The 27471-nt window shown below is 31.6% G+C and overlaps 1 protein-coding gene across 1 annotated transcript in view; it reads left to right on the top strand.

Moving 5' to 3' along the window:
* The window catches only part of LOC132750690 (uncharacterized), a 34959-nt gene that overhangs the window by 1034 nt on the left and 6454 nt on the right, over positions 1-27471 (top strand). Inside the window, exons 2-19 of the mRNA XM_060740702.1 lie at positions 2602-2756; positions 4955-5100; positions 5731-5763; positions 6796-6908; positions 7647-7714; positions 8445-8608; positions 9133-9246; positions 9623-9736; positions 10092-10205; positions 10621-10707; positions 11544-11731; positions 12629-12781; positions 13210-13268; positions 14322-14479; positions 15310-15354; positions 17180-17209; positions 18363-18472; positions 20762-20826. Of these exons, the coding sequence (XP_060596685.1) occupies positions 2602-2756; positions 4955-5100; positions 5731-5763; positions 6796-6908; positions 7647-7714; positions 8445-8608; positions 9133-9246; positions 9623-9736; positions 10092-10205; positions 10621-10707; positions 11544-11731; positions 12629-12781; positions 13210-13268; positions 14322-14479; positions 15310-15354; positions 17180-17209; positions 18363-18472; positions 20762-20826 (1916 nt within the window). The remainder of the gene's footprint in view (positions 1-2601; positions 2757-4954; positions 5101-5730; positions 5764-6795; positions 6909-7646; positions 7715-8444; positions 8609-9132; positions 9247-9622; positions 9737-10091; positions 10206-10620; positions 10708-11543; positions 11732-12628; positions 12782-13209; positions 13269-14321; positions 14480-15309; positions 15355-17179; positions 17210-18362; positions 18473-20761; positions 20827-27471) is intronic.

The following is a 27471-nucleotide window of genomic DNA, read 5'->3' on the forward strand; positions in this document are numbered from 1 at the left end:
ACACTTCACTGTTTTAATGTTTTGAAAGATTATTTGCCGGAGAAATTAAAGTTATCTTGGCGCATCAGGAATAATTTTCCACAAAAAGGGAGCAATTTGTTATGTTATCAAACTAAATTTAAAATAAATGATATCTATTAAAAGAAGTAACAAAATAAAAGTTTCTTCTAAAATTCATTAATCAAATTTTCGATTTATGTGGAAACATTTCTTCTGCCAAACGGGCATAAAGTATGTTTATCAAATAATTTTAAGTCCCAGACTTACATAAAAATGTATATATCATTTGATTGTAATAAACAGTATATACAGCTGCATGCCTCTAACCACAATATTTCAAGAAAATCAAAATTGAGAAAAAATTGTGTCATGTGCGCCAAAAGATCTCCGTTGCGTAATTTAGTCATACCGGTTCAAAAGTTAAAGGAGCATCAAAATTATGGTACACGATTCACTCATATAAAAGTCCATGATAAAAGTGCATGTTGATATTGTTGCTATAATGTTCACTGTTACTATTTTTCGGAACATGAAATAGTAAAATGCTATTCAGATAACAAATATCGATTTATACGCTTCAAATGATTTAAAAGGGAATGTACCATGCTCGTAGTATTAAGTAAAGTAAATGATATTTTCCGATTTTTTCTTGTACCAATTTGTTCATTTCGATGTTAATGTTTCGTTTAAGTTAAGTCGTTTTTTTAAACGGAGCATGCGCATAACATTTCTTGTAGACTGGTTCTTATGATGCGATACATTAGCTTCAATTTGATACGCAGCTATGGAGAGGTCTGATGACCTCTCCAGTAATTAGCAGTTAAATAAAACGTTTTTGTAATCTTGGTGAATACCACGCTGCAATATAAATTATCTAAATAGTTCGAAATTATCAACTACCTAGTTGGTTACTACCAAATAATTAAAAATGCTATGTTTACATGATTAAAATGAATTCTTATATCTAACTCTTCCATATTGTATAAAAGATATGACATTTTTTTCTGAATGGAGTCATTAATTTGAAAGAAAATACTATCGTGGTTATGAACTAAAAGTATGACATATACAGTATATCTTAGCCGATTCTTGTATTGTGTGATCTAAACCTAACCACAAAAGCAGTTTTTCTTGAAATAAATTTTATCGCGCCATGTATTAAATGTATGTTATTTTAGTACAATGAAAGTTGATATGCATTTCGTGTTTGCAGATAGAGGATAGGGCTTATTGTTATCAAAACTATTTAACCAAATCATATCACAAATGCAAAATGAATCAGCAGATTCATAAAGCACAGATATATAGGCTATTTAGTCAGTACATTTTTGTATTTACATGTAAAATGAGAGATAAGATATTGCAAAAATAAAATATTTATATTGCAATTTCAAATGTATTTCCGTTTTCTTTCCTTAAACTATTCTGCCTATAACATGAACAAACAAGTAAAAACAACCCTTCAAATCCAGAAACCTTTCTAATCCGAACTTTTCTTCTGGTCCGGACGAGTTCGGATTAGACAGGTTTATATTCCCCTCATCTTATAAAATTTTGTACACCCAACTATGTTTTATTGTAACGAATTATGGCTGAATTATCTATACATGTATTTTGTAGATAATATTTTTTTTTCTGGAACAAAATGTTATATTTCATCATTCGTCATTATATATAAACCTATTCAGTTTTCGACCTAAGATTAAGGCATTAGCAGAAGGAAGGATTTCGAAGAACAACACCAATTAAAACTTAGATGTACATGCAAATCGTATTGTGTGAATGCTACTATTTCTTGAATTCGTAAACTTCAATACTATTTTTACACGATATGTTCTATCTATCGCTGTACAGACCTTCCACGATGACAAAGGGACATATTTCAATTTTTTTTTCTTTAATGAATGAAATTCAAGAACAATTGTTGCTTGGTTATTACCAAAAAATATAACATTTAAAGTAACACTGTCGAAATATTGCAAGGGTAAAATGATGATTCACACGGTCTGAATGCAAGTTTTGTGTTACTTTGTAAATTGTACTATTTTATCTTTAATTAATGTTGTACGTTTTAAATGAAAGATGATTGCATTGTATGTATTACAGTTGACTGGTTACAAAAGCAATAATATATATGTTGCAAATATTGTTTGTAAAAAGTATGTTAAATCATTAAAATTGTAAAAAATATAATGTTAACTTTAAAGTAAATAATGATTTTATTTCTTTGCTGAATAATGTTTGCAATTATTTTGTTTGACACTGTGTATTTATTAAACTTTGATGAATATACAAAAGTAATGGTACTTAATTACGTCCTCCCCAAAAATACTGGTATTGCAGTTCCGAGCTAAAATCTAGTACTGGCACTGGTAATGGTACAGCATAACTTGGCAAGTACTGGTACTGGTAATTAAGTACTACACCATTAGTACTGATACAGCTCTGATGTTGCACAACTAAAATTTACCGAACGTTGAGACCTTTATACAATTTAAACCTGTCTTACATTTCAGAGCAAGTGATATATCATATTTAAACTTATTCTTTTCTAACCAGATACAAACAAACTAGTTTATATAAACCTGTCTTCCATTTCAGAACAGTAAAACAGAGGCGTATACAGGCAATCAATATACTATATATAACAATGGAACGTATTTTTCTGATGCAAAGGATGACCAGGGGATGCCGTTTTCTTCATCGAAAAATGGACCATTCGACAGTGATCATCAGTTTGGACATTTTCAACCACGGTAATCTATTCATTTAATTTTTTTTCAACCGAAAATGTATTCATCAACATGAATTTCATTTAAATGCATGATAATTACACGGAAACTTCTATGAATTCTAATCGGGTGCATGGGGCTTTGAAATGGTTGGATCATGTGATTTATTTGGGACTTTTCTAAATTTAAACAGATTGTAGAAAGAAAAATGTTTAAACATATTAAGAGGTTAATACGGATGTCTCTTCTTTGCAACAAGTACTTTGATTTGATATTTAGATTTATCCAAAACTGATAGTTATTTCCCCAGTCCAAATCAAAACATAAAATACGTTGTTTTTTGTCTTTAATAAGTATCGCTTTGAAACATCTTATCACCTGACAAACATTTTTACGACTATCATAATACAATGATTCAAACTAAAATCCTAGAGCACTATACTTGATTTGGCGACTGCCTCCTAATTATGACCTGATAATATTTCTAGAATTAAATCAGAATGTATAAAAACTGGAAAAAAACTGGAAAAAAGAAACTTAAACAAATGGAAATAAAACCCAACCGATTCTTGTCCCAGTGTTAAACATGTATCAAGCGACACATTTTTATAAGAGTGTATGAACTAAATCATGTTTCGGAAGACCCCCACCCCCACACCGACCGAGAGGTCAGGGCCATATTATATTTGCCCCGCTTGCTTTTCTATATATCATTCTGTATGGGGAAACATTTGGCTTTGACCTAGAGAAAATTATTTTATAATTGTAATTATTGAAGCACACCATTCTTGTTAATTGACAACTAAACGAAATTGACATTCATAATAGAATTTTCTAAATATTGGACAACTCACAAAACTTTTGATATTTTGTCGGCCGAGTAAAGACGGGTACATTTGTGCTTCAATTTCTCATTATGTTTTTCTTTATACTGGATATGAGTCACTATTGAAATCCTTACCTAACATCCCATTGATAAGTATTTTCTCACTTAAGTATGATCAATTAAATGCATATAAACAACTTCATAAAATATTGTTTGCGGTAGAATATTACAATTTTAATGGAAAATATTTCATACCCAAAACACGTTTAAAAAGCTTTTAAACTGATTACATATAGTTTTCATGAATGCGCGAAAAATAACAAGATATTCTTCGGGTATACATGTATGTACTAAAACCGGATATTGACCGGAAATGGATAGAGTAACATTCGTTATTTTGAAGTATTTGATTATAAATCCCGGTTATAGTACCCGGCTATTTAAGGCGTGTTTGTTCTGTAATCTGGATATGACAATTTAATTGTTTTGAGTACTTTAAGATGCCGTTACACCCGCTTTTTATCATTAAAATACACTGTACACCTTGAACTTCAATACGATGTTTTTTCTTTTTAAAAAGGATGTGTTTGAATCATGAGATTTCAGAGGATGTAAGAGACATTGACTGTGAAATAATATAAAAGTAGATATTAAACGAAAAGAATCAGCTTTTGTCTTAAATACAAAATACTAAAATACACTAATACAAAATATCAAAATAAACTAATACAAAATATCAAAACATACTAATATAAAATACAATTAAAATATACTTATAAAATCTACTAAATATTCTTACACAAAATACTAAAATATTTTTTTTTAATTCACATAACAGTACTTTATATGCAAGAGAGCAAAACCTTCACTTTCTTATTTTGCTTTTAAGTATTAAGCGCAGTTATAGTGATGTGGTATTTAATATTAAAGTCCAAAGTGCACTTTTTATGCGTTTTGCTACCTTTATTTCAAATTTTTTCACACTTAGCGATGATAAGGATATTAGATGTATCTTAATGGCTTGTCACAATACCTGAAAAGACAAAGATGCTTAAGCTTAGAAATACGAGGTCTCCAAAATGCATTACCTTTCTGTGTTTGAAGACCATTTAAACATATTCATTTCATCTGCAATATTCCGGTAAAATCTATAACTGATTTTGATACATTTTTTTTTCAGAAAAGTTATTTTCCAGAGTTTTTATCTGAGGAAAATTCTTTTAATTTAAAGAATTTAATTGTTTTCATAACATACGCCATCTTAACCCCAATCATTTTCTATCGCTTCACGTTTCTATGAAAACCGTTGTCTGAGTTTTAAAAAGTTTTCTTTTGACAGAGAAATTACTTTACAGTTGACTATCTTTTTCATAGGGACTTCTATTCTTTGTTTCAGAAGTAAAGGTGACTACAGTATGGACAGAAGTTTAAAGACCAGATCACAAAAACGACGTTGTGTGATGATTGGAATCATTGTGACTGCGATTCTTATAGTCGCCATTGTAGCGGCTGTTCTTGCCTTGACATTGTCTTCAGATTCAGGTCAGTGCTAATAAACCAAAATGATGTCATCAAAATTACTTCTCCGTTCATAATTCTGCACATTTGAAATCGAACATTGCAACTGTTCGGTTAGTTTAATTTATAGAGCGTTTAACAGGGTTCGATTACCGGACGGCGTAGGTCACTTTTATTTTGATTGATCATGAAATCTTTTTTTACGACCATTCGTATTGTACCTGTGCTCTGGCAAGTATAAAAGTCATATCAGTTCCTTGCAAAAGTGAAGGCATATTGTACTGGTAAACTGCTTTATAGGTTGCCTAGAGACGATATGGAAGCTGAATTATGGTCTTAGTGAATTTAAATTGGTTTACTATTATGATCAGGAGTTGAACTTTTAAAATCACCACCACACCGAACTTATGCAACATAACACTCAAAATTGCCTCTTACCACTATGGGTTCCAATATTATTTCATGTCAGCAACCTAGCTTACGGAATATTGGTGGGTCTTATCAGGTACCCGCTTAATGCACTGAAAGTGCTAAAGCTAGAAAGTCGTTACATGACCTTTACAAATTCGGTATGACTTTAAATCCAACAAAACAAATATAAAAACAATTTTCTTTGCAACACAGTTTTATGCATCAACGTATTTTCTATTTCAGATAAAAAGGAGGTTGAAATGGTAGAAGTGTCAGGTTTGTCTTTTATTGTTCTTCTCTGAAACTAACATAACATCCAAAAACTCCATCTAAAATTGTCTGAAATCTAGTGAGCTTAAAATGACATTATGTTCAGTTGAGCTGAATTGACTCTATATTTCAAAATATTGACTGTTATAATGGTGCCCGACCAATAATGGATAGTATATAAATATAACATGGGTTTGTGGGTAACAGTAAAAATAGCATCCCAAAGAAAATAACTGTTACCCAAAGCGTTATTAATTTTATTACCCCGAACAAATCATTTGAAAATTTCAACTACATCTAACAAAATTGAACCAAGAGTGACAATAACTCAACTATTCTTATCTTGCAAAAGCAACAACAAAAAACAACATGTGACCAGATTTAATTCTGTTAAATGTACTGTTACCCTGTAACAGTACAGATTTCTTAGTCAGATTGTACACTTGCTTTATCTTTGTAGCCTATTGGAAATTAACATTACAAAAAGTGAGGGGTAATAATAGAAAATGTTAAGGATAAAGTAAAATTTGCCCAGGCCATATCAGTAAGGTATTTTTCATGCGAATTCAATAATAAAATTAAAAGAAATTGTAGTAAAAATGCTATTTTTTACTACATTGTATATTGTTCTTTAAACAAGCCATGTTGCATACTTAAAAAAAGTATAATATACATGTATTATGTGGCTTTAATTTTCCCATTTTTTAGCCCATACCACATTTAATACATATTAAATTGACTTGCCTAGCATAACCATTCATCAATTTATGGGATAACTGATTGAATAGCAAACACTCTGAGTACGTCACTATTACTGGTCATTTAGTTACTGATACTATCAAGTGTCGAATTACCGAAAAGAAGCACGTTCGAGCCGGGCTGCATGGTCAGACAAAACAGATCTTGTTCTGCACTTATTATATGTGTAAAACCTGTTGCCAGAAGTAGGCTAAAGCTTAACAACAGCACTTGTTGTCAAGGAATTTTCAAATAAAGTGCTCGTATTATCCTGCTTTTATTACCTTTTCAACATTTCAGAGGACAGTATTCTTAAAGGGGAAGTAACCTTATCGTCAAAGAACTGGACTGATGCATATAATGATAAAAATTCTACCGAATATATAACAACCGCAAATGAAATAATTGAAATGGTATGTGGGTTATGTCCCCTTTCAACAGATTTATTTGCTTTACACATATTTTCTAATTTTTGGTTGTGAAACAAGTCCATGTCGCATTTTTGACACTTTTGAGTCCATTAACTGGAATTTATCTGTGAGGACACATGTTGGAGACTCGAGTAAGACTCGCACTTTTGTGCCCTTGTTGATAAATGAATGTATAATAGGTAATCGCTTCTAAAATTCATCTGCCAATAAAGAATGTATACAGTGTTCCTTATTATCACCGTGCTATTTAATCCCACAATTTGCTCTTCTTTCAATTACAATTACAATAGATCATTAATTTTTACGAGGAGCTTACTTATTTCTGTATTATCTTATGGCGCATCTTGGAGCTTTTTAGACAGTTACATGTATTTGTGATGGCTCAAAGCTCAAGCACACACATAATGACGTAGAAAGTATCAGCCTGTCTTTAAAATAACGCATTATGTATGTTAAATTGATATGGTCATCTGCGAAATGACACGAAAATGTAAAATATAAAGCTTTTTTACATAGCGTCTGGTTGATATGCAAATCGACCGGAAGTATAACTTTCTCGAGCAGGCACAATCTGCGTAGGCCAAAAAAGGCTTTTGCTCGACACAAAATAATGCAAATATAGTCGTTCATTGACAAGCCCAGGTTAGTTAACTATATGCCAACTATGACAGTTTGTTGCATAGTAAGACTTTTAGCAAATGATGTTTACTGATATTTTAGATGGACAAACAGCTGCGAAATAGTGTGTTATCCAGTGTGTATGTCCAAACAACAGTCGATAATATTCGGTATGTAACACAGTTACAGACTTTTTTTAAAACTAATAGACCATTTGATCTTAAAGATCGCCCAAACTTCGTTCTCCTTTACCATGATGATATGTAACTTTAAAAATCATTTAATCATTAAGTTAGTCCCTTCTAACCTTTATTATCGGTTAACATATAATACCATTTAACTTAAACCACCTTCTAACGTTAAAAACACTCATTTAAACCTAGCTCCTTCTTACCTTAGAGACTGTAAAACGTTTAACCGTTGAGTAACTTTTCTATGTATTCTACAGTCTTGAACTATTTATCTCTCGACAACGAAAACAATAATGAAAAGTTAAATGTATGCAAATGTTTACAATATTAATATCTAGATTGGTTATTTGACCACACAATATTGGATCATATTTGCTCAAACCATTCTTTATTTTGGTTTGGTATTGGATTACTTTGATCCTAGTTTAAAGTTGAGAATTTTAGCTCCGCCTTCATTTTCAGTAAAGTTCTAAGCCCCACTACGAATAGGAGTCGGTTTATTTGAAATTAATGAAAGGGTATTAAGTAGAAATATTATATAACTATGGTAACAACCAAATAACATATGTATTCAATAAAGCTGAGTTACCTGAACTTTAAACAAATATTTTGAAAACATGAATTTCTAAAATATATAATGACAAACATTATAATTATTATAAAACTTGTCCATATAACATATAATAAAACTAAATGTATTATTTAACAGACAAGGCAGTGTGATTGCCGAGTGCACTTGGTTTATGACACTTACAAAGACGTTGGCAAAAAACGAGAGCCCTGACCCACCAAGCTTTGACTTTAATGTTGACCTTGACCTTTTCAAAAATACAATAAAGCAAATCCCTGATGTTGCCGACATAAATGTTTCAGGTAAATTGAAAACTTAATTTCCGAGTATTTCATAACGTCTTCAGGTTTTGGAATTTAGAGCGTCTTGTTTGTAAAGGGATAATTTTGGGAGAGATTTGTAAAATGTTAATTGTGTTACAGAAATAACAATTAACCGTTGAATTAATTTGAAAAAAAAACATACGTGTTTGTATCTTAGATATGTCTAAGAACTAGACCGGATTTATTTCGGATTGCTTTTGGATATGATGTTCATAATTGACAATATGAACAAGACCTATGCCCTCATAGTAGGTCTGCTTCCGTAGTCACATCGGGTGCGTCTTTTTCAAGCATTTTCCTTGTTTGTTGGTACCATACATAAAAATCGAATTATTACTATAGAACGGTTTAATGTAGCCTCAAACTCCCGGGTAAGTTACGAGAGGGTCATCCAATCATCCATGGCACCGAGGATGACTTAGTCTGGTTATATTTATATGATAAGATATCAATTCATTATATGTATCATTTTGACGTCATTGTTTTATTATTTTATGACGTAGATATGACAGAGTGCGTCCCAGATCCTTGTAAAAATAAAGGCACGTGTAAAAGTGAAGGCAGTAATTTTGTATGCACGTGTCAGCCAGGCTATTCGGGTGCAACGTGCGGAACAGGTGAGTTAATCTCTACGTTCATATCTATTAGGGAAATGTGGTAAATAATGAAAGAAAATGTTGGAAAATGATTATAGAAAAGAAATTAAGAGAAGATAATAACAGCAAAATACGTAAATAAATGAAAATAAATATTTTGCAACACTTATTTAGGCTTGAAATAATTATTATATGGAAACTGTTTACTAAAATAATTTTGGACTAAAATATAGTTTAAGTAGAGTAGAATGATTTAGCTTTCATTGCGGGGAAAAATACATCGTATAAGATATATTTCTAATATTGCAGATTAATATGTATAATATTTCAGATAAATATGTCTAATACTTCAGATAAATATTTCTCATAGTTATATAATTTTATCTTTATTTTTCAGAATTAAACGAGTGTGACTCGAATCCTTGTCTGAATAGAGCAACGTGCGTCGGCAATAATACTGGCTACACGTGCAGTTGTAAAGATGGATACACCGGGAAAAATTGCGAAAAGGGTAGGCTTGACCTTTGATCTTTTTTATCAATTTGTCTGCTTTTTTCAGGTTGATTGTAATAACAGCACTTACAAACAGTAATTATGCAACGAAAAATAACAAAATACATTGTATTGTGATTCGTTGATTTTCAGAGTTTAAAATTAAAGAATAGGAGAATTTTTGGATTGGTGAGTTAAACTAGTGAATAAACCGTCTACCTGAATATGCATGAATCATGGATTCGAACTTAAGAGGGCTACAACCATGTTTTTGTTTTTGTTTTTATCATATATTTGAAATCAGAGGGCGAAAAAATATGTCATATATAGTACAGATAGATGAATACAGATAAATGATTCTTTATTTCTTTCAGAGGAAAATAAATGTAGTTCACAGCCATGCTACAACGGTGGCCAATGCTTCGATTTCTTAGATGGGTTTGCCTGTTGGTGCTTCCCAGGGTGGACGGGAACTCTGTGCGAATTACGTGAGTACTGCTTACCCTTAGTCACAGGGGACTTATAGGACTGATAATGATTCACTGCAGAGTCTGATATACTGCATTTGAAGGGAAGGGAGGGGAAGAGTGAATGTAGACAGGTGGCTTCGTAGCTAAGTGGTTAAGGTCATCGGCTTCAAATAACTTGACCCTTATAACTGTGGATACTGATCTATTTTAAGTGTAAGAACATTTCAAAGCAAATTTTAGTTTTTGAACTACTTTTCCTCAGTTTAAGTACAAATGCTTTACCGTCGAAATGTTTTTATTGACATTACATGCGACTAACTAGTGTATTAAGCCCAAGTATTGTTAATATCCAGCAATTTCAGTGCCTTGATTTTTGAATGATATTTAAAACAAAACATATTGTGATTATATCAATTATTTTACATATGTTTAGGAGTAACCACTACAGGTTCAACACAGCTAACAACTAAAACAGCAAAAATACCCCACACCAGCACAACAACTACAACTACGACCGAAGGTTAACCAATACTTAATTCTTATTAATCATCGTCAAAGTCCCGCTGAGTTCATCATTTTCGGTATCGCGACTTTCTTTTGTAAAAGTTTCGTTGAGTTTTGAATGTGCCTCTGATTAAATCTACTCTTGTTAAAATAACACTGAATAACTTTGAGGCTTGAAACAATTTTTACAAAACAGTTAACGAAGGACAATTCATTAACTTAAAAACTCAATATTTCTAGACAATGAACTAATTCGTTCAAACATAAGTTATAAATATGGAAAATAATATGTTGTTCATCTCATGAAACTTAGGTTCATTAGCAGGCCACCTTTTCACCTTATTGAAATATTTGCTGAATTGTCTTTTAGAAGAATGTGTCTTTTTTGTCTTTTCAGTTACAAATGCATGCGATTCTCTACCATGCTTTAATGGGGGCATGTGTTTCACTAACTTTGCCTTTATCCCGACTAGATATCATATCCTGTTCAAACTTATGCCATTTTCAATTAACATCTTGCTCAAACCATGCTCAGATTAGATCCCTGCTTACCTTTAGAAATGTTCCAATATAACTCCAATATAGTCCCTGCTGAAAAACTAACCCAATGGTCTGACTACCCCTTGTTCCGACTTACCCCATTTCAGACTGACAAGTTTGCCGTTTTACTTCTTAGCCGACCTATCAAGAGGTCTTGCTTATACCATGTTCAGATTTTCTTCCAATGAATGAAAAACAACAGAAAACAAAACAGTGAATTACAAATTTAATCCAAGTGAATGATATACAAACATGCTTTATAATGTTTATGTTTATCTGCTACCAGATATGAATTTAATTTCGTTCACTTAGGGAAGGTCACAGAAGGGCCATCTATTTCAACAACAAAGGATGGATCATCAACCAAACAAACAACTCAAGATAAACCATACACCGGACCGACCACAACTACAGATATACACAAAACTACAACTACAACAACAACTACAACAACAACTACAACAACAAAATTTCCATGTGTCCAAGGTATTGATCTTTTAGTATATACGACTAAATGTGTGAGACAAGAGCTTAACTCATGCCAATGTTATAACCTTATTTCTAACCATTTAAATATGATACAATTTGAATCAAAGCGCTGCAAGCACTTAAGTATTCATTGGTTGAGATAACAACGTTCCTTGATTATAATGCCAAAAACAGTTATTGTATCCCTGGTTTTGCAAAAAGGGAAAACATGTCCTGCATTAGCCGTGTGCTTTATTCAACATTTATTTCTTATGTCGATAAAGTTATAAAGTATCACCATATAGTTTTGCACAATCAAAATATGTTTATTAAGTGTTATATAGACTTCTACAATCATCAATACAATAGACTTCTTGAACAATCATCAAGAAAGATAATTAAAAGATTTGTCTGGTAAACTTTATTTTGACGTTGAAAGCTTTTTCAATCAGTTACTTATGCGAAACGTTTCAAAAAAAACTATTTTCTCTCGAGTTACTACCGGAAGTGCCTGCTATCATTTCGTTAAATTTTTGGTGACTCTTGGTATCACTGTATTCACACAAACATCTTGTTTACAAGAAGTACAAAAAGTATTTGAGACTGAACACCGTATTCTTAAATTTCAAACCCCTTTTTTCGCTCTGATATTGATTCTTTAGTGTTTGTTTTCAAGTAACAGATGCAAGATAAATGTAAAAAAGACTTTTAATTTTTACAAAATTACAGTAAAGAGAAGTGTGATTTTGCCACGATATAGCGGAACGTCCATTCTTTACGGATGAAAATCATTCTGAATCTATTGCAAGGAAGCAAATCAATTTATTTCATATGTGCAGTGGAGAAACTTAAATTTATTTATGTGAGAGAAGTACATGCCCAGGAACTCAGCTTGTTGAATACTTATTTTCTGCCAGTTTAAAACATAGATTTTGTCACAAACATGTTTTAAGACTTCATACTTCACAGGTGTCCGATATGAGTATGAGATTGAAGGTGCTATTCTATGGCCTTTTGAGGACGATTTACAGATGTCAAATACCTCAGGATATAAAGCAATGGAGAACACTGTCCTTGAATCAGTAAGTAACAGTCATACTCACAGTACTTTATATTTTCATAATGGAACTTCAAGGTAGATAATTATGGTCTGGTCATGTCAGCAACCACGCATACACGAACATTTGAAAGTAAAACATGTTTAACTTACAGCTCTAACCATCTATCAGTTGTTTTATCTGAAAATTGTGTATCTTACAAAATTTAGAAAAAGGGAAATTTTGTTTCAAACTTTTGTTCAATTTTTTAAAAGATATGTTTTTTTAAAAAAAAGGGAAATGCAATGAAATAAAATTTTACATGTATATGAAAATTTTTTCCAATTTAAAGGTATAAAACAAAAATTTTTCCCAAACATGGTTTTTTTCAAGGGAAATAAATTGGGATCAAAAAATTAGTTAATTTAAGATATTTTTGTTTTAATTTAAAGTTATTTTATGTTTTGTTTAAGCTGACAGATGCGACAAAAGACTATGGTTTATCAGTTTGCAACATTTATCTTCAAAAATTGTAAGTTAATTATACAAATACGCTTAGGCATGCTTCAATTTTCTGAATCTGTTTTATTTAACTGTTTGTATTAAGTATGTCCATAAAGTTAGTTCCCTATTCCTTATTCCTTTTTCGAATAAGGAATAAGTTCCTTATTCCTTTTTCGAATAAGGAATAGGGAACTAGTTCCTGATTCCTTATTCAAATCTAAATAAGGAACAGCAGAATTAGTATTTATTTAAAATAAAATTTATACCTCATTCAAATCATTGCATAAAGAATCTGCATAATTATTTTGAAAAAAAATCGAATAAGGAATAGGGAACCAGTTCCTTATTCCTTATTTAACTCCGAATAAGGAACAGAAGAAAATACGTAAAGAAAGACACCAGTTGCAGTTATTGTTGATAAATCTGCATTAAAATTGCAAGAATCAATCATTAAGTTATATTATATTTTAGTAATCGTTAACAAAATATTTCATCATTTATCCATTTATAACGTATTGGTCTATTTCACTTAACTTCGGGTAAATATCATCAGTATTTGGCAAAGTGTTCCAAATGATTGTATACTATTCTAAGGATATCATTCTTTGAGAAGTGATTGTTACAAGCTGGTAACAAATTATTCATTTTACTTTACAAGACGTTCAGCGAAAAAGACCGAACAGCAGATTGTGGCAAAATACTGATTTTAATATTTTATAAGAAAACACACACACACACACACAATGTTTTGTATGAGATTTTGACTAATCAATGCAGTAATTTCAAAATTGACAGTACCATACATGATTTATTGACCGACTGACTCATGTTTTTACTCAGTTTTGATTTACTGTAAATAAATTCTTGAATTTCATGTGTAGTCTTCACATACAGACTCAATGTCACTATACCTTGATATCTGTTATATCAGGGTCTTTCAAATAGATTTCTTTTTGAAAGACGCTGGTTATATTTAGTTTGACCGACATTGACTTTTATTTGCAAATTGATGCACAAAAACTTTACCGATAGCCAGACCTTTTTTAAAACTAATTTAGTTTCCCATTTCTGTTTACTCTAGTTATCCGGTCAACCCTCTGCCGAATAGTCCAGAGAACACGGAAATGAACATCGGGTTCACAGTTGTTGTATCCATGATGTCTATTCTTTATGATATGCAAATTCAGTTAACGTTTAATGCTTTTTTACCAGAACACTTTTATTTTATTTTCATGAGAGGTGAGTTGAACTTCTGTAATAAAAGCAGTTTTTATGAACTTCTTGAAAATATAGGATTTTGTCGATTCGACAAATTTCGCCATCTTTTGTAAATCTTTATTTGCCGGAGCCTTTTTATTTTATCTCCATGAAATATTAGAAAAAGGCGCTAAAATCAGCAATTTTAGGTGCTTTATCTGTGAATACATTGACATTGGTTCGACAACAACTTTTCGTATTAAATGAATTAGATAAATTAGCTGACAAGATTCCCCCTTGTTTGCTCATGGTCTCATTCTAATTGTTCTTTGAATATAGTAAGAATAGAATTATAACATAAATATTTCGATCTCTGATTAATTGGAAAATAGATATCTTTTATAATAGAAATACATGACCTACTGCATCTTCGTTAAGACAGTTTTTACTTAAGTATTTATTCATAAACTTGCATACTGAAACAAATTTATACTTTTCAATCACAGAAAACAACTGTGCAGTATCATAAATTTGCGATACAGATTTCTGAAATGTTATATGGCCGTTTTGTTATAAAGTCCCCGTCTGTATTAGCTTAAAATCATTATGGTTAAAGTTGTGTCACGAAACCCTTCAAAAATCATTATACTATGAGTTATCAAGATTTTAAACAGGTTATGTGGCAGTACATAAACGCTTGTTTGGAAATATAACCCGAGCCGTAATTCAATTGAAATTCAAATAACTGTAATACTACGGGATCGCTGTAAACATCAACATACATCGTATATGTAAAGTATTATAAATCTAATGAATAAGGACGTTTTAAACTTTCAGTATTGTATAATGTTTCATATACGTTGATATTTCAGCCTTGCAGAGCACAACAAAGTACCAAACTACGCCGTTGACAACCTGTAAGTATTGTGAGATTATTATGACAACTAAAGGCATGCCGTTTTTTTATTATTCACCTTGTAAGAAATTCATTTATACTATTATATGAATAAACGTAAAAAAAACCCACCAAAATTTGTCTCTATTTGGGGTTAAATGGATGCATTTGAATGAGTTATAAGGAAATGATGGTAAACGGTTACTATATTTAAATGCTCATAAATGGCCATAGATAGGCCATTTTTAAAAATTGGAAATCTAGGGTAAATTCGTAGGACTCTGCCGTATATTGATTCACCCTGCATTTAAATTGAGTTGATTTTTAAAGACCCATTAGTGTCTTTATTTTTCTATTTCATTCATCAGTCTCTTTCTGTTTGATCTTTTATCAGTTGATAGAGACTTTAAGAAGGAACACAAATTAGGCCAGAAAAAAGTTGCCTTAGTGTTAACGCAAATGAACGGAACCGTGATTTTTAGATCCTGTTTTTATTCTGTTAAATTTATATACAATATTGCCGTTATCTACATTATTAAACATGTCATCTTAATTTGAACTGACCCACTGTTACAAAGGTACCATATTTAATTGTAAACGTTTTAAAAATAAGAACAAAATATTAAAGGCTTTATTTAATCGAATGAGATATATAGAATATTCGTCTGTTTTCAGTGAAAATAGAATATCTCACTAAGAAGAGAGATGAAAAAATCTAAGAGCAAAATGTGCGAATAAAATCATAACAAAATCTTACTTAGATGATAGGTTCATGTGTTTATTCTATAATTCGTTTTTCAAATAAACAAATTATTTTTTTTACTCATATCTTTTTTCTTTATCCTATCTTTTTTTTTATTTCCTATAGCTTTGAGATTAAAACAACTAGGACCGTCGAAAACCGGCCGTTAGAATTTGCTTATTTATTTGAAGTTATCCGTGACGTCATAAAAATCATTCAATCAGTTTTCTTTTAAAGTATTAAGCGAAATCCGAAATTTTTTAATTTTAGGCCTACTCAGTGTCAAAGCATGTGATATTATATGTTATTTTGGTTTTGGAGTGATATATGTGGATATTTTACCTGTTAAGATTTTATATCACCCGAGCCGGTAGGCGAGGGTGATATTTTATCTTGGCAGGTAATATATCCACATATATCACTCCAAAACCAAAATAATAATTTTATTACCCTTCCCCTGTCGAGTTTAGAGGATTTTTTAAAAAATCATTGCTGTTTCAAATGAAACGTCGAAATAAGATTCCCTTTATGGTACCTCTTCGTCACAACATGACGTCACATAAATACATGACGTATTTTCCCATACCTAACGAATGTAAACAAGAGAAAAGGAGTAGTCTATTGAACGCACTTTTTTGTAAATAATATCAAGCTTTCACAAGATCATATTTGTTTTCGATACGGATGGTAATATGTATCATTACTCTACTTTGGTAAATATTTATCATTTGACAGTTAAAAAGTGCTTTTAAATCGGAATTTACACCGCGTAAAATCGAACCGTACGCGCAACACCTTAGCGCATGTTGTTTACAACATTGGGTACCCAACAGGGAAATTTAGTGTGTATATTACCCGTCTGGCTCGGTTATATCAATTTCTTTCGTGTGATCAATATCCAATCAAAAAGGCGGAAAAAAGCTGGGAGGGTAATAAATATCTTATATCTCACTGTTTTATTTTAATATCTCATCATAAGAAAAATAAAAGATGACAGTGCAAGATTTGTATGTAAATCATGATATAAAAACAAAACAAAAACCTCAGTCTTTATGTTTCTATAGTGCAAAATCTACCAAATAACAAAGCATATTTTCTTTTTCAGATCCTCCAGAGACATGCAGCAGTTCATCACGTAAGATATCTGACGTCATCAAACGGGTGTATACTGGGACATAATATAATATACATTATACCGGTGAAATGGTATATTATGTCCCAGGTTTATCTAATATATTGCCACAATTTTCTTTATGTAATTTATATATCAGTCATAAAATTTCTCTATTTGTTTAAGACAACTCGTCCAGTAGCACGCTGGTCATAGCGTTCGCAGAAGCGATGGGGGCCATCGCAGCAGCGGTGGAGTATTCGCAGGAGCACTGCGTTGCAATCGAATCCACCACTGTCTGCGTTGTAAACAGTTTTGTCATTTATTGTATAAATAGGCAATAGCAATTTCCAAAAGTACCAAGATATGGTTGTTTTGTGCAAGTATTATACACACGATGTGATTTCGGTGTATTTAGATGTCGTTTTGCACACGTTTGTATGCGTTTTAAACAAAATTAGGCAAAAGTGGTGTCCCCTCGTCAAACTGTACAGAAGTGGTTGCCTAAATGGCAATGAATTACATTGTATGCTTGTAATATGTTTGAAGAGTACATATGCGGGCTCCAGTCTCACTAGGTGTTTCCCGTATAATATTAAAACATAAAGTAAGTTTCAGTCATAAACTTGCAGACAACATCAAACGGCCTTTTTACATCCACCGCTTTTGCGACGAATATTCCACCGCCGCTGCGGTGTATGCACCTCTCCTGCGAAGGCTATGGCCAGTGTGATTAGATAAGTTTAAGAACTAAGAGGTAACTAAATGGAACATGTCTTTTATCCCAGGGGTTGTTGGTTTGAGCAGTACTTATGTAATGAGCGTAAGCCCTCAAAGTTCAAAAGAGGCCAGTAAATTATCTATCAGTAGACAAATATATTAGTTATACTATAGTTTTCATAAGAACTGTGTACCTGCTGTCACAAAATTGGGAATAAAGGCTTCAGTCTGTTAAGGACAAGAACTTTAAATTGCATCGCGTAAAATATGCCATTAATAATTGCATCGCCTAGAACATTGTTTGTCTTAAAAAATTGCGTCGCTTAGAACATTGCTTTGTCTTCAAATTTTGCGTCGCTTAGATCATTGTTTTGTCTTAAAAATTGCGTCGCTTAAATTATTTGAAATTAATTGTACTTCATTGTTTATGACCATTATAATTCTTGTTTTTTTCCAGCAAAAATGATATACTCATTCAATATAACATACTCAGAGTTATTTACGAATGATCTGTATGATTCTACGTCAGATACATTTAAAAGTCTCAACAAAACATTGTCTGGATCTGTAAGTGTACCTTGTGTGAACAATTTGTCATTTAGGAAGTAGAATCCAATTTTGAGTGCATTGTTGTAAGTGCAGATGCGTAAGAATATTATCACGAAGGCCGATAGCCCTGAGTGATTAATATTAAAGCATTTGAACGAAAACCCTTGCATTATCATACTACAATGCAAGAAAAATAAGTATCTATTTCCATTCTAACATCTTATAAAATGGAGAACTGATAAAAATTTATCGAACTACATTGAGCGTAGAAGTAATTTTCCTGACGTCATATACATTGTACTTATTTAGATAAGCAAAGAAATAAAATCTAAACAAGAGCAAAGAATTTGCTTAAACTTGGCATGATAAAATATTTTAAAAAATTGAAACGAATTTATAAAACAAAAAAGATTGAGGGTCGCCTTACTACTTTTTAAAGTTATCTGCCCCTGAAATCCAGTGTTTAGTTCATTATTGTCATTTCAAGAGCAGATAACTCACAACTTTTGCAAGCAAAACTTGTATTTACATTCATGTCTGTAATTTTATGCATGATTTGTTGTGAAAGATTGTATTTGTCATATATTATTTTATGATTGTAATTTGTTTTGTACTTTGGTCATGTATCGCTGATTTTTATTGAAAATATTGGTTTTGATACGCTCAGAAACTATAAGTAAAAATACATATTGCTGTAGCTAAAACTTTTCAATACGAAGTGACCATTTTTCATGTTGTTAAAATGGATTGGTCTATACATGGGCATATTTTCCATAAGTATTTCAAATATTGATTAAAATAATAGAAAAACATGTATATCATTTAGATATTCTTATAAAATATTACTTAAAAAAATGTTTATAAAGTTCTTAGTGATTTAATATAATCATAATAATAACAAGAATCTGTTCTAGAACTATTTATTATATGCTATATAAATAAACAAATTTATTATATGCTTTTCAGTGGATTACTGATTTATCCGTGAAAATTATATTTGGTAATTTCACAATGAAAATTATCAAAATATAATTTCACTCTTTTCAATGACGAAACTACTTTTTTAAGATTTTCCCCATGTGGTACCTCAATTTTATTTTTGCTGACAATTCTGACAATGTCAGGCTGTTTAAAGAAAAAGCAAAACTGAAATTGATTAATAACTTAAATGTCAAAAGTAATAAAAAAAAGAAAACTTACTTCTATTCATTCAAATTCATGAAATTCCAATCACCAAATTTCGTTTTTTTGTTTCATTTTGACAGTCTCAAAAATACATTCCTTCCCCATGCAAAACTGCTCTTGATGACATTTGGGCATATTAAAGTATCCTACGAGCAATAACTGCCGTATGCTTTATGAAAAATTGAAAGCATTGACAGCCATAACTCGAAGAATAAGTTAAATCAACCCAGCGTTCTTGAGCAGGTTTCCAAGTTTTCCATTTTCCTAGCTCCTTTTCTGAATGTTTTCACATCTGTCAACACTTATTTTTTGTCTGTTACAATCCTCAAATAAGTTTTCTTTCTTTTAAAAATGTGTATGACTAACAAATCCAAATTATATCCTCTGAATCTTACACAATTATTTTCCTCCCATGAAATACACAACTTTAAAAAATGGCTGCCGCTTACAATTTACAAAGCCAGGTCTAATATAAATTCGCACTAAGTAACAGAAATATGGATGGATGGTTGGACTTTTTCTCCTACAAGAATTGGTTGTTTTTATTATCAAAACAAGCGATCATTCATATTTTTTTAATAAAATTAATAAATATCACCGTCATTCAATGTTGATTGGCGGACTTATTTTTCAGCTCAAGACTTCTTTTTTTTAATGAGAAATTCCGAATAAATGGGGCTCTCAATGGGGGAAACAGTTTTAATATATACGTTAAAATTATGGAAATTTCGTTTTAACTTGTTTTTAAGCATAAAATAAAAAGAAAATTTGTCTGTTTGTTGTGTAAGATGTAATTTTATTTCATCTCGTGAACTTTAAAAACAGTATTCTCACTCGTGGCTTCGCCACTCGTGAGAATACTGTTTTTAAAGCCCACTCGATGAAATAAAATTTCATCTTACACACAAACAAACAAATATCCTCTATGTATGTTATATCACTTGCCAATATCATTTATATATTTATGATTATTTCGTGGAGTGTTACTATGTCTGATACTAAATACTTTTAACTATTTATAGTATAACTGACCTTCCATTATAAACCAATTCACTTTAGAATTTTTGTATAATAATTACTTTAATGTTATCTGTATGTTTTTTTCTTTTCTTCTTCTCAAAGTTTATGGAACAAGCAAAGTACGACAGCAAAGATCATTGGGTCTGCAACATTAGTTTGATCCGATGGTATGTTACATTATGTATTTTTCCTGTAGCATTAATTAAACTTATTTGATACGCTAAGAATGATAGGACCAGAAGTGAGATACTGATGATCAAACTTATTTGATATAACGCTAAGAATGATAGAACCGGAAGTGAGATACTGATGATCAAACTTATTTGATATAACGCTAAGAATGATAGGACCGGAAGTGAGATACTGATAATCAAACTTATTTGATATAACGCTAAGAATGATAGGACCGGAAGTGAGATACTGATGATCAAACTTATTTGATATAACGCTAAGAATGATAGAACCGGAAGTGAGATACTGATGATCAAACTTATTTGATATAACGCTAAGAATGATAGGACCGGAAGTGAGATACTGATGATCAAACTTATTTGATATAACGCTAAGAATGATAGGACCAGAAGTGAGATACTGATAATCAAACTTATTTGGTATAACGCTAAGAATGAAAGGAACGGAAGTGAGATACTGATAATCAAACTTATTTGGTATAACGCTAAGAATGATAGGACCAGAAGTGAGATACTGATAATCAAACTTATTTGATATAACGCTAAGAATGATAGGACCGGAAGTGAGATACTGATGATCAAACTTATTTGATATAACGCTAAGAATGATAGAACCGGAAGTGAGATACTGATAATCAAACTTATTTGATATAACGCTAAGAATGATAGGACCGGAAGTGAGATACTAATAATCAAACTTATTTGGTATAACGCTAAGAATGATAGGACCGGAAGTGGGATACTAATAATCAAACTTATTTGGTATAACGCTAAGAACGATAGGACCGGAAGTGGGATACTAATAATCAAACTTATTTTGTATAACGCTAAGAATGATAGGACCGGAAGTGAGATACTGATAATCAAACTTATTTAGTATAACGCTAAGAATGATAAAACCGGAAGTGAGATACAGATAATCAAACTTATTTGGTATAACGCTAAACATGATCGGACTGGAAATGAAAAATTAATGCCAAACTGAATGGATATAACGCTTAGGATGATGGGACCGGACGTGATAAACTAAGTACAAAGCTAGTCTTCGAATCCGTGCCGATTTTCCTCATGATTTCCCAAAATTCATAGATAACTGTTCCAAAACAGGAAGCCGAATATGTTTAATTAAAACAAATTAAGGAAGGGTTGAGTCTTAGACAAGACTAAAGTTATTGATTTGATATTAAAACAAAATTATTGAACCGCCTTTTCGTGTTATCTGTCTTGCCTCAGTCATATAATATTTGTTAACCTTCTTATTTTTCTCACGGTTTTTCTTAAATTTGTTTTTTATCATACAGATGTATCGGTACTCATTTAAAGTATAATATTATGTAGCTGTGTTGAGCGGCTGTCATAAAATGTATTTCTCATTTTATTGTCATTTAATTATATAATTTAACTTAATTTAATAATAAATTTTATATTTGTACGTGCTATATAAACACAAATTAAGAATCATTATCTTAAGGATAATAACAAAGTACCTACAAATGGGTTTGGCCAAAAGTTCTGCCAACAGTATCTAGGGTCAGTTATTCAGTGAGTCATATTTGTGTTCTTATTTGGAAATATATATTTATTAAATGTAGCAATGAGTGGTTGTTGTATACAACGTAGTTTTGTACAACGTGGTTTTGAGTGTCAGTATTTAGTGGCGATTATCAAAAATGTGTTCTTAGCGGCGGTTATTAATCAAAGGGCTGCAAGCTCTGTGGTATTTTCTGATCTTTGCAATCTAAATCATACTGACTATCTGTATGTATTCTCCTATATAGGTTTATTTTTATATACTATAATTCATCTTACGCAGCGCCTGCGTTAAGATTTTTCTCTATAACAGTTTGAGATTGATACATATGGAATTTTGCATGACTAGAGTTGCATCAAAATCATTTTTTATGACAGCCACACTTTTTCCTTGCATATCGTGGCTACTTTCTAAAAAAAGACACTTAAAAAAAAAGTTGCTCGACTAGGATTTGAACCTTAGGCCTCTCACACCCTAAACGAGCGCGATACGAGCGCCATACCCCTGCACCACGGTGAAGTAATACGTAATATGTAGCCTGAATAAAAACAAATACATTGTAATTCTAAATTGAGAATTTCCATTTCGTGTTTGTAATCCTTATAGTCTGATTTTATTGACCTGTCAATTTTGAATACATTATAGGACTCATTTAGATATTCGATCCCACTTCGGTTTGGTACGTGTAGTTTACGAGAATTAATGTGGAGTATATAAGTCATCGATTGAAAGTCACGCCAGCTTTATGTGAAAGTTTTCGTTAAAGGGGCTACACTGAGGTCTGACGGGTAATTTGGTGTCCAAAAAAAATGTATACAAATTTCCCCACAAATCACAATATTATGACTAAAATAACAATAACTTACACTTTAACCAACCCTCTAACAACAATTATGCTAGAAAATGCATATTCACATTAGCTTTTGATGCAAAAATGAAAGTTGGTTTTCCCAGACATGTACAGAAGTTACCCACAATTCATCGGGTATAACTAAAATACGCAACGGACATTTTTGGAACAACAGAGAAAACGGGGGTAAAAAAATCTATTGATTTTTTCTCAACTCTCTAACCTATCATGTTTATATAACTTGAGTATAACGAAGAAAAACTGTATAAAAGATAATCAAGGTAGCAATTTCGTTGTCTTGAAAAATCAAACGCCAGCGAAGCGGTCATTTTCTAGACAAAACGGAAAGATATTATATACATGTACAATTATTTTCATTGACATTTCAGTTTCAATTTCAATATTCTAAGGCAAACATAATGCATCAGTGATATTTATACTAAAACGAGCACAGTGTAAATCACACTAAAATGTATTTAACGCTATCCATAACGTATGCAAATCAAATACAGTTAATGACATGTCTCATTTGATTTGATTGTCTGTTTTTGGGGTGGAGTGGGGGTTACGTCACACAAAAACTGTATAGGTCATTATGGCAACTCTCTGGTGGAGAAAGAACTCAGGTACCACCTTTGCAAAATTGTTTCTGTTTTGAGAGACGTTTCGTAGGCTATCTTAATAGGATCGTAAATACACGTTCAACACACAATTACATCATATTCATACCATAGGCAAAATTAAATGCACGTTTCCTATTGTAACAATATGAAACCCCAGAAAAAAAACCTATGAACTAGCTTCTGAATGTGGCATTTCTATCGTTATTCCATAAAAGCACCCCCCCCCAAAAAAAAAGAATGAATACATCAATGGGCATGCTCTGGAGTGTTGGTATTTATTACCTGCACTCCAGTTACGCACTGTGCATATATATGAATTCGATTTAACTCAGACACGTTTTCAACAGAAAAGTCTTCAAACTATGATACAATAAATGTTTATGATTCTATTAGAAACTTGTTTAGAATTTAATGATTTTTTGGTGAAAACGATATAGTTTACTTGTACTACAGATAAGATCAAAGTGTTGAAGGCACTGAAGAAAAAACGGATAAACTATCACAGTTTACATCTAAATATCAGCTAACCTTTGCTTTTTGAGACTTTTGTTTTTGAAAATAATCTAAACGAGTAAAATAAATCCTCTTTTATAGGCAAATAATTTAATAAGTAGCATCCCCGATTTCTCTTTCATAAATTGGCTTTAGCAAATTCTTTCCTATTCAAATATTAAGAACATTCTGTCAGTGACGTGTCCTCTACTTGAAATCTTCCTGGTGTGTTTTTTTTCGGTAACAGGAAGAAAATGACAGTCTGTTCGTATCATTCGGTAACAGGAAGAAAATGACAGTCTGTTCATTTGATCTTGACTGTGAAAAATCATGTTTTGTGAACCAATTTATCCTGCCGATAAAGATTTTGCAAGCAATCTGGTGGTTTATGTTCTAGTGCTTACACTTATTTTTTAATTCCAAAGAACATTTCTTAGGAGACCTTTAACGTTTGATTACGGTATAATCACTATAATCGAAATACTTAGGAAAATTAATTTTAATTCCTGTTACTGTGAAATTTTTCGTTCACGTGTTTAAAATACTTAAGTAGCTCTAAAATTTTCAAAACGATATCCAGTAGTTCCGAAACAATTTACAAAGGCTTTTAATACACAATCTTATGAATCTTAAATTATTACGAGAACCACCCATTAAATCTCCAGAAATACATACGAAAAACAAGATAAATCAAAAGGCTGCAAGCTCTGTGGTATTTTCTGATCTTTGCAATATAAATCGCACTGTACAACTGTATTATTTTCCTGTATAAGTTTATTTTTATGTACTATAATTCTTCTTGCTTGGTACCAGAGTTTGAAACATTTTGCATGACTAGAGTTGCATCAAAAATCATTTATGTTCATTTTTATGACAGCCACACTTTATCCTTGCATATCGTGGCTATTTCCTTAACAAAGAAACTTTATAAAAAATAATTGCCTTGAATTGGATTTGAACCCCAGACACACTAAACGAGCGCGTTACCCTTGCACCACGGAGAAGATATACGAACAATGCCTGAATAAAATCAAGTAATACTAAATTTAGATTTTTAATTCTTAAAGTTACTTTTACTTACCTGCCCTTCACATTTGTCTTGCTGTATCATGATTTTGTTTGTTTCGTTTAATTTGAAAGAAAGTTAGGGTTTAAAAAACAACAACTATATAATCAGTTTTAAGTTTATTTCACTAGTCACGGCAATAACCCTGCTGTGGAAGCTTGACTATGTCGGGGGCTGCGTCATGTGAACGTTGCCGTCGCCTTGATTGTCTTTATTCCAGTTTTCCTTTTTTACTCTTATAACGCTCTCAATTTCTTTTCCACCGGGAAGCTTTCAATATATTGGTAACATTAAAGCACAGCTCAATTGACCCATCACTAGTACGGAGGCCTTCCAATAAGAAAAAAATTATCAGGATATCTGCTAAATCAATAATGATAATAATAATATTAATAGAGCCAGATTGTAACTCTTTTCCGACCTTCTTGATAATGTTTACCATGTGCATAAAACAGGTATCAATTACCTATAGTTTGAATGTCTAGATCAAATCATAGTAATCTTTTCATCAACAAAGTTTACATCACCAATGCGGATAAATATGCAAGTATGTATGTTAAATGATAAATATTAAATTTCAGATCTATCTAGCAAAGGAGATCGATTTTTTCTTAAAGAATTTTAATTATGTGCACTAGACATACATTAGAAATATTATCTAATAAAGTTGAAGCCTAAATGTCCTATAATGAGGCCGGATTCATTCTCTATTTAGCCAGTGCTTTCAGTGCTTTGATCAGAGTTAAAGAGAAAATTCTGGAATAACATTCTGTGTGTGCGTGTGATTTTTTATGCTTACAATACTCAAATTCATGTTCGTTGTATAAAAGGTATTACGAAGTTTTTTTTCCTGAACGGGTGTCAGACAAACCAAAGTGACCTTTGAAATAGGACCCATTACACTGATTGACAAAGTAAATTTTCTTAGCCTAGATATCATGATATTTTAACCATTACAAAGTTAATACATACATTTGTAATATTTAATAATTACACGAAAGCTCTCAAATTAACATAGAATATTTGTAAAATTTGTGTATGTCAGTTTCGAACTCCGTACGTTTAGCTAAATTCAGCATTGTTATGGAGAAAAAAACATGATTACAACAATGTAATGCTTTAAATATATTGAAATTGCTTTTGAAAGATTTTTCTCACAAGAACATATGTGAACAACAAGAAATTTAACAAACAAACCCATTATTTGCTTTTAAATTTATGGATTGTTGGTATATTCCGGTTTCGCACTTTCGTTGCTGCCGATACACAAAAAATTCTCCGTTTCGCTTTTTAGTCATCCCGAGAATCATCACGTGACCGTTGTTTTTATTCAGATTTGCAAACTGAAAGGTGTTTAAACGCTTTTCCCACAAAATTGGAGAAAATATGTATTTCAAACGACTTGCCAATCCAAAGAACAAATATCAATGTATCACTGATTCTGTTTGAATGTCCCTAACTCGCAGGTAACAAAAAAATATCGGTTCGTGAAATTTTACTTTTTTTTTGTGACATTCGGCCGTACCTCAGTGGAGTACCTTTAATTCACAATAGGACAGTCGGTAAAGAGAATGTCTGATAATTGAGAGGTCTGTGGTTCGATTCTTACTGTTGCCATTGTTTTAGTACTCTTTCTTTATTTTTGCAGTATATTTTAATAGAACAGATTTGTAGTGTGTTTTACGGCATTGAAATGACATTTATTGATTTTAATCCGTTTTAATTTTAAACATGAATTCTTAAAAAAAACATGTTATTTAAAAAGAGTATATGCATAACAAAATTAAGTAAAACATAATCAAACAAAACGAACAACATAAAATAATCATATATAGATTCAATAATGTTGAAAGTATTAATAAGAAAAAAAACATGGACCAACGAGGCCTCGAACTTAAAACACGTGTGGCACTTAGATTATAAACACGTGATTTACCCTATTGCGCTATAACGCTGAGTAGATACAAACTAAATTAAATTCTATCGTACAGCGTTCTTCTCACGGACCTTACCGAACATCTACCGAAGATTAACATACTGTGTGCATCGACCGCGTAAT

The sequence above is a fragment of the Ruditapes philippinarum genome, unplaced genomic scaffold, assembly GCF_026571515.1.
Source record: "Ruditapes philippinarum isolate M1 unplaced genomic scaffold, ASM2657151v2 ctg3559_1_1_1_1, whole genome shotgun sequence".
Lineage (NCBI taxonomy): Eukaryota > Metazoa > Mollusca > Bivalvia > Venerida > Veneridae > Ruditapes > Ruditapes philippinarum.